At 36.0% G+C, this 17,618-nt stretch overlaps 1 protein-coding gene across 2 annotated transcripts; it reads right to left on the reverse strand.

Moving 5' to 3' along the window:
* Positions 1-1,020: 1,020 nt before the first annotated feature.
* ncapg (non-SMC condensin I complex, subunit G) lies at positions 1,021-17,233 on the reverse strand. 2 transcript variants are annotated; one of them, XM_039693629.2, is made up of 23 exons: positions 17,104-17,167; positions 16,673-16,709; positions 16,308-16,425; positions 14,782-14,991; positions 14,434-14,662; positions 14,155-14,300; positions 13,927-14,011; positions 13,315-13,510; positions 11,979-12,128; positions 11,719-11,859; positions 11,405-11,528; positions 10,365-10,454; positions 10,093-10,278; positions 7,723-7,833; positions 7,409-7,528; positions 7,106-7,318; positions 6,075-6,256; positions 5,400-5,562; positions 5,138-5,308; positions 4,855-4,978; positions 1,700-1,744; positions 1,540-1,609; positions 1,021-1,435 (listed from the first exon to the last, which is right to left on the reverse strand). In XM_039693629.2, the coding sequence occupies exons 2-23, from the start codon at positions 16,690-16,692 to the stop codon at positions 1,309-1,311; spliced, it is 3,021 nt and encodes a 1,006-aa protein (XP_039549563.2). In that variant the 5' UTR covers positions 16,693-16,709; positions 17,104-17,167; the 3' UTR covers positions 1,021-1,308. The 2 variants fall into 2 exon arrangements, with proteins under 2 accessions (XP_039549563.2, XP_039549568.2); XM_039693634.2 differs by lacking the exon at positions 16,673-16,709 and having other exon boundaries at positions 17,104-17,233.
* Positions 17,234-17,618: the final 385 nt, after the last annotated feature.

Consider the following 17,618-nt stretch of genomic DNA (forward strand, 5'->3'; position numbering starts at 1 on the left):
CAGAGGCAACTATGCTCCACATATCATTTCTTGAATATAAAATGTGTACAAAAAACCCTTAATTTGTGATCTATTGCAGTATGTGACACCTACCTCCTGAAATCTACTGGTAAGGCATGGTAGTAGCAGCCTAAACTGATTACCCATTTTTGTAAACATGTCATTAATTTAGGCCTCTACCAAGAACATTTGAACTAGTTATACAGCCTATATGTTTAGTTATTTAAATACTTTGTTTGGTAGCTCTTTACATCTGTTGTTTGTTAGCAGCCTGCAGCCCTGCCGTTTGAGTATGTAAAAGGTTGAAGTTGCCCTACTGTGGTTTTACGTTTTGAGTCACCTGAATTAATTTAGGCTCCTTCTTACAAGACTGGCTAGCATTTTTGCAATAAGTTTAGTCAGTGCTACACTGAGACCACTTAAGATGGATAATTCGATTTGTATACTGCTGAAATAAGACACTCCATCCATCTACTACTTTAGGGCCTCAATAACCATTCAAACTAATGGAGTCTTAAAAATGCATTATGTCTATACCTATGCCAACCATATCATGCTGGAGTAGGAGCTTGTGTAATGGGAATTGTAAGGAGGCCTTCTGTGTATAGTCTTAAAATATTCAAATATGCCATTTAAAAGTTTTGGCCACTGTAAACTTGTTACCTGGTGCTAGATGTTGTACATAAACATACAAATTATGTACACACATTGTATTTTCTGTTTGTTTTAATACTTGCCTTTAAAGATTGTCTCAATCACCAGAACAATAAAATCTCTTTTTAAAACAGAAAAAACAAAAACAAATTTTGTCTTACTGTAATTGTGCTACAGTTTTAAAAATTTTATTCAGGTTTAAAAAATTCATTCAAATGCAAGTAAACATTTTATATGGAAATACTTTAAAATATTAGCTGTTAATGACATGCACCAAATTTCCAACATTTAGTTCATATCAGGATCATGGTTTTCTTAATTATAAACAAAAGGGTAGTTTGGTCCACTTTCTGTGCATTTTTTAAAAAAAAAACAGCCTTAAGTAAATAAATGTTGCAGAAATTCAGGAAACTCAAAGGCACTTTCTTTAAAAAGATTAAATGTTAACATGACTCTTTCCTAAGAGCAACCTCTTGAGAGGTCCTGCAGATGCTGCATTCTGACAAGGACAATTTTGACATCAACCCAAGTTTAGACTGTAAGGAGTCAAGATTTCTTGAGAAAGTACATATATAAAAAAAAAATAAAGCATGTAGATTTGAAGTGACTGTAGCATGCTATAGGAAGGTCAACTTTCATCATAACTAATCCACTCTATGAACCATTGGCCTCCTGGTTCATGAGGGCAGTCAAATCCTGCTTGGTTTTCTCCAGAGAAGCAATCTTGGCTCGGCGACTTGGTCGCACTGATGGAGGCACTTCTGGAACATTCTCTTCATCACTATAGAAATAAGAATAAAACACAATTGAACAATCTCAAATGTACTTTCATTTTTCCATTTTGTATATTGACAACCCCAAAAAACGTCAAGATGTGGATCTAACCTTTCATCAGAGGACAACTCCGCTTTACTGGTTTTCTTCCCATTTTTTGCAGTTGAAGCTTTTTTCTGGCCTGAAAAGCAACAGACAGCTAAATCCAACCATCTTAAAAGCTACACCAACATTTTTTATTTTTATTTTATCAAATTAAATTAGACTGTACCTCGTTTTGCACGTTTAGGTTTAGTCTCATCTTTATTCACCACCTCTGCAAGGATACACGGATAGGTTAGTTAATGTAACTTTATTTCCTACAGGTATTAACATTTCACGTCAATATTTGCAACTGGGAGTGGATTTTAAAGGGCGTTTTTATGGTTACTATATAAATATAGTGTACTGTCAATTTACAGTACTTTAATTCAATTGATCGAGAATGAAAAATTCTATATTTGTTATATAAATTTACATCAATTTACATAAATATATAAAAAATGAAAAATGCAAATACTTAAAACGACACAGTGTAACTTTGTTGTTAAATTAATTTAAATTATTCTTTTATAAAAATATTTAAATTAAGTTATTAACCTGTCAACAAACCAATCCTACTTCTCTGCCGTGCAAAGGCAAAAGACCGTAACTTTTAAGTTTTTTGTCGAAAATGAGTAATTTATATTTTTGGCACATTCAAGACTTCCTTTATCATGTGGATAAGTATCTTGAGTCAATTCCATTGTTTTTTCAGGAAAATAATTGGTTGTCTTAACCGTAACTTCCAAAAGCCCACGAGAAACAAAGGCAGAACACCGCAACATCAGTTACCGCTCTTTGGCTTTGTTTTGGAACGCTCATATTGAGTTACGGCACTCTGCCCTTGTCTAGCCGCCCGTCAATATGAAGTTACTGTGCCGGCTTTCAATCAAATAATGCTACCTATCAGATTATACGTTGTTCTGCCTTTGTTTCACTCTCCATTAAAATTGAAATTACGATGTAGCCTGTGTACTTTGTACAGCTACCATCCATCCCTGTAACTTCTGATGTCCTCAGAGCTGTCCTGCACTAATGCGGTCAAAACATTTAGTTTGCTCTTAACCCGCTCCATTGACAAACGTGCAATATCGATCACGAAGGATATATGCAGAGTTGACAGAACAATGTTACACATGCCGTAGCAGGTCAATCCAATAAAGAACTAAAGCCCTGCGGCTCACTCAGTTTGGGTACCGGACCTAGTTGAAACAATCATGCATCTAGCTGGCAGAGCACCAAAACTTTGCCGGCGCCTTCAGCTCCGCCCTGAACATGGTTGAACCGACGCAGGGCGGGACTAATATATCACAGAGTAATATTAATGCAGCAAGAAATGAAACCAGGGTATATTGGTGCATTCAAACTCAGAACAGCTGTTAAAAGCATGGAAAAAATCTGCGGGACGAGCAAAGTGAACGCACAATAATGGGCTATATGCCCGCATTTAATGCAAGGATGCTCGTCAGTTTCCGGTTGGGGAGATTGAAGCAGTGTAAAAATCGAGGAAAACGGGATTATTGCAGAGTCTTCAAAATTTACTGTCCTCCCGTCTTTGAAAGGAAACTTTCATACGTTTAGATGTAATTTTATATATAGTTATGTTTATTTAATATAATTTTCAAAAGAAGCATAAACACAACGAGGGGTGTCTGTTTTGTCTGTTTTTGTGACTAACGTTTCTTTACTATAACCATGGAGTATAAAATTCAATATAAATTCTCGGTATTGCATTGGACTGTGACCGGCGCCTTCACCGGAAATACCGCCGTGCATAGAGGGCAGACAGCTGAAACCAATGCATACTGAAAAGACGCAGAACACAGAAGGTTGTGCTATAAATGCATTAGTCATCTAAGCAGTCCAGAACGCACTCCCTACTGAGTCCTAAGGGGTAAGAACTATAGGCTACTTTTCGTGAACAGAGCGCGACATCTTCGAAGATGAATCTCGGTAAACGCCTGTGAAAGTATGCGTTTTTCAGATCCACTACTATAAACCTCCGCGTTGAATGTGCGCCACCTCTGCAAGGATACACGGATAGGTTTGTTTATGTAACTTCATTTACTACAGTTATTAATATATCACGCCAATATTTATACACGTGTTTAGCAAGTCTTATGCCACTTGAAGATACTCTTTAGTCTTTACCGCTATGGAGGTATTTTGTCATGTCTAATGTATTAATAGGTCCACCAGAATACAACCAAAGCACAATAAGTAGAAGGCTAATTGTAAATCATACAAAATAAATGCTATGGTCACTCTTGATTTTATACGGATTACTATAATGATTATCAGCAACCAAATATTGATAATTTGGAAGTTACTGCCTTTTGTCTTGGCATGACTTCTCACTTTTTGCTGTACAATACAAAAGTCAAGATAATTTTTTTCATTACTTAACATCTAATTGCCAGATCTAATTTCTAATTAACATCTAATTTCAGTGTCCTACCTACAATTAATTTGGCAGGGCAACTGAAAACGTTTAAAGTCATCTTTCTCAGTTCCACACTCTAGCGAGTTAAGGTCTTTTTCCTTTGTAGGGCAGTTCTAGTCTTAACCTAATTCACGATGATGAGCCCATTTTAAGCATTTATATTTTAGATTGGGCGGGAACGTTTCCAAAGGAAATTGCGTACAAAAGCCACTCGCCTGTGCCTCTCATCATACCCGCAAACAGAAAAGTTACTCTGTCTACTTTGACTATTTTATAGGCTCCTAATGGAGCCCTAAATCACGAACCTCTGGGGAAATCACCCATTTGTTTAAAAACATTAAATAAAGGAAAAATCTGCAGCCAATAAGAAAACACGACAGAGCTCGTAATTAAATATGAATCAATATTGGCTTGTCATTTTAGAGATGGCTAGAACTGATGGATTAAAAATGTTGTAAAATTGATGGGGAGAAGCACTGTGCTGGAATTAATTTAAGTTTTTTGTGCATGTTTTGTTGAGCAGTGGGATAATCCTTCTCTTGTTTTAGTCATGAGACAGAACCATGTTTAATATCCACAGTCATGGAGAGCCAAAGCACAACTAATACGATGTTCTTCCTCAAAATGCATGCAGTTTTGTTTAACCACTAGAGGGCAAAAAGTTACAGAGTGTATTTGTAAAGATTTAAACAGAATAAACTGAAAATTATGAATTTGAACAATTACAAGTAAATAAATCAAATTAACTAATATTAGCTCAACCATCAACCCTTACATAAATGAAACTAGATAGGACTAAGAACAATGTTTTATACTAAAAAAAAAACACAAAAAAACTTTATTTTCTTCCTGAGCCATTATACATTTCTGAACTTAGTGAGAGAATGCTTAGCATGTATTACCTCCAGTATTGTCATCCAAGTTAAGCAAAGTTGTATCCTGGTTACTGCCTGATTTGGAACGATCCCCATTTAGCTGATTACGAAGCTTTTCAATAACCCTTGTACAGTACTTATCTTTCACTTCCTGTAACACACAAGATGGAAAAATCAATCACTTGATGATCATAAATAATTGCATACATTAATGAAATATCCCATCAAATGAATTGGCATTCATTTCTCATCCATTTCTACTTAGTCTGTCATTTGCATATTCACAAAATAGACCCAACTCCAGCCGTACCTGTAAAATGTCTTTTAACAGTAGTTGCAATTCACTGTTGGCAGGTCCAGGTTCAGTGTTAATCTCCAGCCAGCTGAGAGTTTTACAGTAGAGACGCACCTCAGGAGCAGAAACGTCTCTCAAGATCTCATTACAAATACGCACTGCCAGGGAGTCATGCACAGACATAGCCTGCATAAGAGATGTTTGATCATTTACATATCAACATATTAAAGTGCGTAAAACATACCCATTACTGTTGTTTCTGCAAGTTCAAGTGTACCTGTACGGCAGCAGGTTGCACAAGAGCACTGGGTCGTGTTAGTTCAACAAACAGTTCAGCCACGTTGGACGAGTCCACCTCAGACAATGGAGAGGTCACGGGAGCATTGAACAGAGTTCTCATGGTTGGCAGAAAACTCTCCTCCACACACTCTTGATTTGCTCTAGTGTACAACAATTACACGAACAACTGTAAATATCTGGCTGTGCTGTTACAACACTCTTTAATGTTATTGTAATTCAGACATACAAGTCGCATTATAGGGTTAGTTCACCCAAAAATTTAAATTCTGACATTTGATGTGTTCTATGTATGTGTGTTGATTAATGTTTATATGTGAATAAAAGGATAAATGAAACCTGTTCACCAAATTAAGCAATCATGTTTCTTCAGAAGACTTGTATTTAACATCTCACTTCATATGGATTACTTTTACAATCTCTTTATTACCATTTGAGAAAATGTAAGTTTTGGTGGAATAGATTTTCAGTAGAGAAAATCTCAGGTTTTATTAAAAAAAGTTCATTAGTGTTTCAAAGATGAAAGTCACTTTGGTTTAGAAAAACAGGAGGGTGAGTAAAAGACAATTTTATTTTTTGGGTTAACTACTCCTTCACTTACTCAAAGCATTTACATGATTTTGTTTAGTTTAAGCAGATCTCCCTATATGTATACCTGCTGGCCCGGGCATATAACTGTAAGAATACCCCCAGGCAATGCCGTAGTCTTTGGTCATCCTCCGTTACAGGATTGTACCACAATAGCACCAGACGGGACAGCATCTTTGGACTTAAGATTCTCCCACAGTACATCAGCTTGGCCAGACCCTCTGCCGTCTCTGTGCGGAGCTCACAGATCTGAAACATTTCAAATAGGCTTCATTTGCTAAAGTATTTGCAGTACATTTACATCATTTAGACATCATGTATAAATGGGGCACATTATCAAAATGCCAGCCAATCAAACACTTCATTAAAAAAAAAAAACACACATTTAACAACATCCAGGGCACCAGACTAACTTTTTTTCCATTAGGAGCACAGTGGCCCCCAAATGAAAATTTTAGGGGAACAAACCATAAATCAACATGCCAACCAAATATTCACATTTCAACTAATTTCCACTGTATTACTAACCTGGGAAAACCCAGACAACTTTTCAGAAACATTGGGATGGGCTTCACACGAGGACGACAGCGCTGGGATTTTGAAGCAGATTTTGTAGCCTACATTACAAAGATGGATGCCGCCATTGAACATCACTCGTTTGAATCAGCTATCATGTCTGTTTTACACAATTTGAACGTTTCCTTTTTGTTAAAAACCGAGCAAAGAACAACACTCGGAGATGTTTCTCTGCCGGCCGCCGCTCTGCATACATCAACTCCTTCATCGCTCTGATTGGTTTTAGGTCTACCCGCGATGTCCGTTGGTCCGTTGCATACACCAGTGTGAGGGCTTCTCCCCATTTTATTTTGATATGTACAATAGGGAAATACGATCGCAACTTACATTTCATACTGACTTTAAAAAGTTCTACAAAATTAAAAATGTACTGTCAATTCTGCTTTTGTGCAAGTAGAAAACTTTTTTTTTTGCCCCAGTCTGTTTATTACAATAGGCTTCCAAATAAGGGTTAGATTTTTACTGGGTCCAAAAATATACCTTTAACATGTGAAAGTGCCTAAAGTGGTGGATATGAAGTACCTCACTATCAAGGAATTCTGAAAGCATCCTCAGAATGCCCTGGACAGTACTCTCCTCTTCAACTTGTTGGTCAGGTTGTCCGTTATTGTCTGGAGAGTCAGGTGGAGGAGGAGCAGACTTGTCTTGCAGTATGTTGAGGCCATTGAGCAGGAACTGGTCAATGAGAGCTCGGAGAGCACTGATCCTGATTTTTGGCTCGTCTAGCTGTGTGATCTAAAACACACACACACACACACACAAAATAATTTCCAAGCTTTCAAGACAAAGTGAATTTGGTCATCTTTAACACAAATGTTTAAATACCTGCAAGAGCAGCACAAGGTGTGTGTTGGCAAGGTCTTTACTATGGAGAGCAGCAGTTCCCAAACAGATGACAGCCATGTTGCGCACAGCAGGGTTAGGGTTGGACACACTTGGCAGTATCTAGGAACGAGAAAGCACTTTGAAGTTATATTCCCACAACTGCAGCTCGTTGAGCACTACATTGATTTGTGTGCTGAGTCCAGTAACCAAAGTAGCTTGTGATAAAACGCCATGCAGACCCAAGTTTTTCCTATACTGCAGAAAAGCAGGAAATGGTTATTAATGTGAGTGCTTTTATGAATGAGTATGAGTACCAGTGACTCCATCAGAGCATTCATGGTAGGGCAGATTCCTCTCTTGATGTTCATTTGCTTGAACAACCCAGCACACATCGTCAGACATTTCAACAAAGTCTCTGGATCACTCTGTGGGAAATACACACATGACATGTGATTACAGTATGTGGGATTATACATTTAAATTAAGAACTTAGTGTAAAGGCCTGTTCACACCGGGACGAATTTCACGCGCGTTATTCGTCGACGCTTAACGCCTCGTGACTAAACAATGGGCGCCAATGTGAGTGTTCACACCGACGTGAAAAACGCCACGCGTAAAAGCGTCATTTTTAAAAAACCGCCTCGGGCTCGTTTTTTTGGTTTGGCACACCGCGTCAAAACCCATCCGACCAACGAGATTGGCGGGTTTGCTCACGTGTCCTAGAGTTTAACAGTTTGATCGCACAAGGAATGAAAGATTTGGAGTAGCGGTTCGACTTACATACAGGAAGCGCATAACGACGCCCAGAGGGCAACAGAGAAAATTCACCTGCCACAGTATATGTACATGCGTGTTAATGGTGTCAACTATGCCATAGTGTTCACCCAAAATGTGACACGAAGACTCGAAGGCCATTCACATGACATTTGTTCTCACACTTACACGTCTTGTAATATGTTCATTTATGACACTGATCGAGTAATTCAGTAACTTTGACAAAAATAAAATGGACAATTATCCAATCAGCAGATATTTGACATAAGACCTATATTTTAAAATATTTATTTATTTATAAACATTTATTAGAGGATCGCTATAAGGCTAAAATAAATTTAATTTATTACCCTCAAGCCATCCTAGCTGTATGATTTCTCTTTCAGAGATATATTAACAAAATGTACTGGCTCTTCCAAGCTTTATAATGGCAGTGAATAAAGTAGCAGATTTTAAATTCCAAAAAAGCACCTCCATCCATCATAAGTGCTCATCATGGCTCTGCGGGGGTAAAAATGGCCTTCTAAAGCAAAGCAATGCGTTTATGCAAGTAAAATGTCCATATTTAAAACGTTATAAAGCTAAAATAACTAGTTTCCGACAGACGACCGTACGCATCGATTTACAGTGAAAGATTAATCCCTAAACTGACCCCTAATTCTGCCGGAAGCTAGTCGTTTTAGTTTTTAAAGTATTAAATATGGATTTTTCTTACAAAAACCCAATGCTTTGCAGAAGGCCTTTATCAACATCCTGGGTCGTATGGATTACTTTTATGATGGATGGCTTTTTTTGGGGGGGGGGACTTTTTAGACAAAATTAGGAACGCCATTATAAAACTTGGAAGAGCAATTTTTCTTTATATAATTCCAATTGTATTCAGCAGAAAGAAGAAAGTCATATCCACCTAGGATGGCTTGAGGGTGAATAATAGTAAAAGAAAAAGTGTCTCACCTGCCCTCTCACATAATAAGCGCCAAGGACGTAAGCAATATCCTGATATATAGCACGAGAATGGGTATAAATAGTTTTGCAGCCTGTGTAATAAAATTTTAGACCACAAAAGAAAATCTAATATCAACTATATAATCTAAGCGGGAGCAAACATCTCAGACAAACAGACCTGTGGAATCAGAGGAAACGCAAGCAGCTAACCATGGCTTCAAGGATGACGGCTGCTGGACATGATGGAAATAAAGTAAGCAAAAGTGATTGTTGTTTTATATTGCTGTGTGGTATGACGATTTAGGTGTCAATTCCCTAAAGATTTTTTATTTTTTTAAATATTCAGCTATGTAGCTAAATCAGCCAATATCCGAACAGTTTCATTGGGCATTAAGTAAACTTAAGCTAACTTAAGTAAACTTAAACTTATTAACGCATTTAACATGATTGAATGGCATCACAAAACGCATGATATGCTCGATGGTACTAAAAAGAATGATTAAAAACGTCTGTCAGTGTTAAGAGTATTGAATTCTCTTTATAGCGCTTGAACAAATACACTTAGCTACAATTAATCCAAAATATTAATCTTAGCGATTATTTACATAAAACAATCAGTAATAATGGATTGGGATGTTCGTAGTAGTGCACTGAACCTAATTTTCTGCTGTTGTCAGTGATTTGATTAGACCAAGTAAACAAGCTTTATGCATTTTGTTTGTGATTTCTCTCATGTATGACTATTGTGCATCTGACATAATACTATTATGGTAAATGTAATGTCCTAATTATAAAAAAATTATCATTTTGAAAAAAAAAATAAAAAATCTTGAACATTTAAAGAACATTTATTTGAAAGATTAACCAATCCTAGGTTAATAACTGTAACTTTATTAAAATGTAAGCTTGATAAATAAGTGTATTTAATTTTTTCAATGTATGCAAGTGTCTTTGTAAATTAGTACCTTCTCCACACGCTGCTCCTTGATATTTTCAGCAGGCTGTGAAGCCTCCAGGGCGAGCTGGTTCTTGAGCTCTTCCAGCTGAGAGATGGAGTCTTTCAGCTCAGCTGCACGACTGAAGTCCTGACAGCTGATGCAATCTTCTAAAGTCTGCTTGGCCTCCATTATCTGCACTCGCACCTCAGCTAACTATAAAAAAATATTTAAAAATTATGCCAATCTAATGCATTAGGAAGATGCCATTAAGTATCAGTGGTTTATGAAGTTTTACTCACTCTAACTTGCTTTCTGCGTTTCTCATTCTCATCCACAGGTTCAGAGACTGGAAAAATGGGCTCTCTCACATCAGATATTATTTCAGCAACCTGATAAAATTAACCGCACACAAAATTAAACCTTCAGTAAACTGGGGTCACCACAGACCATCGAGACTTTTGAAAAGGGACTAAAGACATTACTTTTTAGCAGATCTTATGATTTTTAAAAATGTCTAGATATTGTTCTTATGGTCAGACCTAGCACTTTGAGGTTTTTTTTCTTCTAAATGTAAAGAAAAAAGTACCTTTATTTGTAAGTGCTTTCACAAATAAAATTTATTATTATTATTATATGGTTATATCGTGCACATTTGTTTATCTACGGTATTGGGGGGGGGGGGGTTCTTTCCACCTGACTGCTTAAACTTGCTCCACACACATAGCAGAAAAAATATATCAGAGACAGAGGCTGTTATCCATAAGCAAAAGATAAGTTAGTTAAAATTTGCAGTATGAAAATACTTTGAATACAGAAAAAACAAACACGTTAATGAGCATTATTTTTTTTGAGAAGAAAAAAACAATTTTGCTCTGAAAAAAACAAAATAAAAGTTTGGTTTAACTTAAAGAAATTTAAAGGGATGGTACACCCAAAAATGAAAATTTGCCCATGATTTACTTTTTTTTGTTGTGCAGCACTTTACATTACATTTACATTTTACAACATTAATTTAATTACTGCCGTGTTTTGCAATATTTTTAATAACATTTTCTAAATAAAATACATTACATTCTTAAAAAAGTTGTTCCAATCAATAATTGATTATTAAATCAAATTGATTATATGTTTTTGAAGAGTCAAATATGAATAAACAAAAATTCTGTTTTGATCCATTTAACTGTCCTTTTAACTGACGATAATAAAAAAAATTGAATGTTTAACAATTTTCTGAGACAGTTATCATACCATGAAAGTCTCATAACATTACAAATCAAACACTGATACAATCTCTGGCTGCCACTTTTTTTAAGAGCATGTTATTATCACAAGGACTGACCATTTGAATTTTCTGTGCGTCATCTCGTAGAATGCCAATCAGTTTCTCCACCAGCAAACCAAACAGAGATGTGGGTGTGTTGGGCATCACAAGGACCTCCTTGAGCACTGCTACCATGCGCTTCCTAGAACAGTTCATGGGAAGATTAAAACTATACTAACAAAATTTGCAGTTAAAAAACAACAGACTTTTAAGGGTGTTTAAGTTATACAGACAAAGGGAGGAAGCAGACCATAAAAAACTGAAGATAATAATAGCCTAAAATGTTTAATCTACATTGATCAGTAAGAGATAAGAGTACTGAGAACTCAGACCTGCCACCTTCTTCAGAAGTGTCAAGACACCCGACTAACAGAATCAGCTGCTGTCCAACAAACTCTTGGGTCATCACCATCTCAAGCTGTGTCATATCAGCTCTTTGCTCCTCAGACAGCGGAGTAATGCTCTTTAGATAACTGAAACAAAAAGGCTTCCTTATTTAGTTGGGTTATCATTTGCAAATGTTTTTAACTGAATTCAAAAAGAAAATTTAAATAAAAGGGTTACAAGAAACAAAAGTGTAGAACATATTCACCTGTATAGATAGTCTGCAAAAATGGCTGCCTCAGGGAGTAATTTCTCCAGTAATTCCTCACCCTCATTTCCTTTACTCTTGACAAACTCACACAACGCTCTCCAGTACAACACATTTTCACATGTTAGGGAGTCCACAGTAATTAGTTTCCTGTACAAAGAGATATACAGATTTAAGAAATGAGACTAATGTTGAAGATTGCCCAAACAAATACTAGCAGGCAGTGTGTAGCAACTCATAACTTAAAAGCATAATGTAATTACTGCACATTACATTATTAAATGTAATAAAAGTTTAACTTTACAGACATTTTAGTCTGTAAGTAGTAAATATTTATTCGGATATTTTGTTTGGTTATACTTTTTTTAATGAGATATATATATATATGTATATACAGTGGTGTGAATAAGTTTGGACACCCATGCTAAAGTCACCTAAAAAGAGGAATAAAAAAAAAATCATCTTTTGGATATTGATCTTAATGCCTTAATTCGAAAAATGAGGAAAACTCCAACCTTTAAGGACACAAATTTTCTTTGTGAATTAATAATGCATCATAAACAAATAAATGTTTTTCCTTAAAATACAGGGTGCATAAGTCAGGACACTCCAATGTTAAATTCCCATAGAGTCAGGCAGATTTTTATTTTTAAAAGCCAGTTATTTCATGGATCCAGGATAATATGCATCCTGATAAAGTTCCCTTGGCCTTTGGAATTAAAATATCCCCACATCATCACACACCTTCCACAACACCTAGAGATTGGCATGGGGTACTTTCCATAAGATCATCTTTCAATGCAAATCAAACCAGCTATTAGCCTAACTGAAGTAAAACCATGCCAATCTCTAGGTGTGGTGGAAGGTGTGTGATGATGTGGGGATATTTTGCATATTTTGCAACAGCAAATAAAAATGATAAATTATGTCAAATAATTATAAGGCTATCTTCAAATAAATTGATTATATAAAATTTTCTTCACACCTATATCTACATTTTTAATGCCTGTAGGATTAAAAATGAATGCTTTTTAATACAATTTAAAGCCTTAATTTTTCCAAAACCATTTAATGACTTTTAATGCTTTGTAATGCCCTGTGGAAACCATGTTGCTTGAATGCTGCTGAAAGTACTATGCTTCTACTGATACTGAAAGCAAAGAACAAATAAAATATTAATAATAAAAAAATGGCAAAAAACCTTTTCGAAGATGCAGATTGACATACAAAGGGCAGGGCATGTGTACGTTTTTAGATTTTGGTGAATTGAATGATGGCGCAAAACAACACTGACTGAAGTATGCTTTGTTCTGGTGTTTAGATTCAAGTAACTGACCTCTCATCCAGCCTGATACCGTTCTGCAGGAGTTCATCAGGGTTTGATGCCATGGAAAAGATGGCATGTAAGGTAGTCACTGCAGTTTCTGCACAGTTCTCTACATCCAGTTTGTGCAGCAACTGCAAAACATCTCCCTGCAGCAAGCGAAGCCAAGCAGGCAGCAAATGGGTCTTGATGACCTCCTTCACTGAGTCTAAGGGAGATGGACATGATTTGTTTACTGACTTATACTGCCCTATCAGCAGTAAATATAATATGAGATATACAATTTACAAAATTATAAGATAATCAAGTATAAGCTTAACACAAGACAAAAATTCTAAGATGCATTCAGGCGATATTTTGCTAAATATTTCTCATAAACATGTTTGTTGTCTGATATTACCATAGGCACCGCAGTAAGATATGTTTGATAGTAAAATGATTTGAAAGGGCCGACATAATGAGGTGTTTTCCTGGTAGAAACGTGTGCGAGTCTTTAATGGCCCAGTTGTCACCTAAAAAACAACTTGTTCGTGCCTAGACTTAGCATAGTTGTTTACAATACATACATGCATAGTTGTTTACAACTGGAGACAGTTTGATCAACAAACACCACAATGTCCTTACCTGCAGTGTCACTGAGGCCTTCATGCAATAGACTCACTCTCTGAGCGATGCTCAGAGCTCGAATATGTACTTTCTCTGCCAATACCTGAGGCACACACAAAAGAGAATCATATTTATTGCATACACTACCGTTAAAAACTGTAAGTTAATATATTTAGTTTTTTAGCAATTATTCATTAAATTGATCAAAACTGACAGTAAAAAAAAGACATACTTAGACATTTTTACCTGATAAGCAAGTTTCCTGACTTTCTCTTTGACATCTCGGGTGCGCTTGTAGATTTTAGAGAGTGTAGCAGCTGAGGGAGCGATGCAAGACAGCACAGCACGTCGAACCTCCGGGTTCGAGTCATTTTCCAAAAGCAGAATATAAGCTACAATCACACAGAATTAATCACATTTACCTTATTTACATTCCTTGGCCTCGTGGATCAACATGGACGTTAACATTTTAAGTAGGGATTGTAACTAAATGTCTGTGAGTGAAAGTATGAGCATACAGAGTACCTTTAATAGTGGGGCAGTCTGAGTCATTGGGGTCCTGAAGTCTGGCCAAGGCCAGTGCAGCCTGAATCCTGACATTAGGGTATTTGTCTGTTACTCTGACCAACATGGCTTCATGGATCCTATCACATAGATCATCATCGATCTGGGCATTCTCACTCAGACTGCCCAACAACTTATTCACCAGCTGACAAACACGAAACCGCACAGCATGGCTGTTTGCACCGTGAGACTGAGGGAGAGGAGAGAAAAAGACGGTAAAGAGGTGGATAAAAAAATATTGAATGGAAACAAAGGTACACTGAGGTATGACTTTTCCCCCAACCCAAATGTCTACAGGAGTGACACTACCTCCAACAGGAAGTTGAACAGAAAGTTCAAAAACTCAGATTCATCATCTTCCTCCTCCTGAGTCTCCTCATTTACAGGCGTTTCAAAACTTGCAGCAAACTTAGTGACAAAATCAATGACATTCTCCACTGCAGGCTCTCGGGTGTAAATGATCATGGCATACTTCAGGCATCGGATGAACTCCTCATGGAATTCGGACTTATCTTCCAACTACAAAGAATTAAAAACAAAGATTGCTTGTCTTGATGTGGCAAAAAACATGTTAGAAAAATTTCCCATGCACCTACACTACCTTTCAAAAGTTTGGGGTTGGTAAGATTTTTACTTAAAAATGAAAGTTCTGTCATTAATTACTCACCCTTACATCATTTCAAATGTGAAGGACTTTTGTTCATCTCGGCAGAATAAAAATTAAGATAATTTTATTAAAATCAGACATTTCTGTCCCTCCTTTGACAGCTGACACAAAAGTTTGACACACTGAGATCATAATAATAAATCCATATGAATTGAGCAGTTTAGTGAAAAGACAATAGCTTTATATGAAAAAAAAAATGATTTGGGCTTTTATTCACAAATAAACATTCATCATCTCACACATAAAAATCAAGTATGTTTGCGCTACGTGCAAGAACCAAAGAGGTTTTTTCTTGTGTGTTACGCAGCACTTCTGAGCTTCCTTTAAGGTTTGTTCACGTGGGTCAAGAAGGTTAAGTTAAGCTTCTGTTTATTATTTGCTAATCAAGGTTTATATGCGAATAAAAGCCTAAATTCAATCTGTTCATCTTATAAGATGATCAAGACAAGTCTTATCAGAAAATTTGGAATGGATTAGGAAATCCATATAAATTAGTTTTACAGTCGCTTTATGAAGTTTTTGAAGAGTCAAAGTTTCAGTTGAGTAGCTGTATGGAGGGGCAGAAAGCTCTCAGATTTCATCAAAAAGACCTTAAATGTGTTGTGAAGATGAAAAAGTCTTTCTGGTTTGTAGCGACATGAGGGTGAGTAAAAGATAGAATAGATAGAATTTTCAGTTTTAGGTGAACTATCCCTTTAGGGAAGGCTGCATTTATTTGACCAAAAATTCAGTAAAACTGTAATATTGTGAACCATTATAACAATACTTAAAATAAAATTTAAAATACAATTTTCTGTTTTAGTACATTTTAAAATTGTATTTATTCATGTGATTTTTAACAGCCAATACTCCAGTTTTCACTGCCACATGATCCTTCAGAAAACATTTTAATATTCTGATTTGGTGTCAAACACATTACCAATGATAAAATCAGTTATGCTGCTCAATATTTTTGAGGAAAACATTATAGCTTTTTTTCAGGTTTCTTTGAATGTAACGTTTTTACAGGTTTCTTTGAATGTAACGTTAAAAAACAATAGCATTTATTTTAAAAAATAACTTTTTTATTCAATTTAATGCATTCTTTCTTAAAAAAAAAAAAAAAGTATTAATTTGTCAAATACTGACCCCAAACTTTTGAACGATAATTCACGTAATTATGCTGCACCTTATCATATCTGGTCTTCAAACTGACAACAAGTTTCGCCTTGTTATTATGAGCTTTCTGTGCGCGACGGAAAGCCTCTTCAATCTCCAGATCAGCGTCTCCAGCCATGTTGATGTTGCTGAGACACAAAAACAAATTACAGCCTGCATGTGAAAGAATGATATTTGATATACGTTTACATTCAAAACAGCCATGGAACCCCGCATATTGAGGACATGCGCTTAAACATGTTACTTATTTTGTTTTAACGTTAAAATGTTAATAACACACTTCACAGGTTAAATATTAGATATTAGTCACAACAAATATAGGCCATGTAACTTTAACTCAGCACGACAGATTCGTTAACATTAACGTTAAGTTACCTGATCTTTCCTCCACCCATTGGACACTTTTAATGATCTAAATAAAAAGTTATTCATTAAATTATCTCGCATATACGACACCGTACGATGCATGTAACCCCAAAACAAATCAAACACATGAAAAAGACCACTGATGAAATGCTTCGATTACAATGCAAATTACCTTAGTAAAACCATAGACTGTAAAACAGGTAACGTTAGGCCTAACTATTTGTTTTATAAAATGAGCGACACCGCCTCGATAAACTGCTAATGTTAACGTTAGCACCATCATGTTAGCTAGCAACAACACAAAAACATGTCGAACTAAGTTAACTCAAACTTATCCTTTTAACAAATACAAATTTACTACAACATTCACCCTTGCTAATGTATAAGCTTAAATGTTAATTTTGGATCAAAATGTTATTTTATCAGCGACGTAACGTTACCTGAAAGAGATCTTTAAGAAGCTTCTATCTTGTCCAACGGTGAAAGCGCCACTTTTCAAAATGCTCTCGCGAGAGTTACGTTACGTAGAACCGCCTCTTTCCGTCCCTGGCTGTCAATCATGTTTCTAAGGGACAATACTATGGGGTTTCCTTCAGGTGGCGCTAAGAGGCTTAGTAACTGCAGCTTTGAACATGGACTGAATATGGATTAAATATGGATTTATTATTTAACATTTAGATTTAACATTTAGATTTAGATGTAATATTTATATTTAACATCTAGATTTATATTTAACATTTAGGTGTAACCTATTTTTTACAGTCTATGGGTGCAACATTTAATATTTAGATTTAACTATTTTAAATATCTCTAAGTTGACAAATATACATGTAAATGCGCTAAAATGTGACAAAATGTTGCTGTTATTTTCAGCATGAACCGCTTTACAAACAACACCCCATATCACTATTACGGTTAAATCTAAACTTGGTTCAGACTTCGAAATATGGTTCAG

Source organism: Pimephales promelas, chromosome 6, assembly GCF_988280905.1.
Source record: "Pimephales promelas chromosome 6, fPimPro1.hap1.1, whole genome shotgun sequence".
Taxonomy (NCBI): Eukaryota; Metazoa; Chordata; class Actinopteri; order Cypriniformes; family Leuciscidae; genus Pimephales; species Pimephales promelas.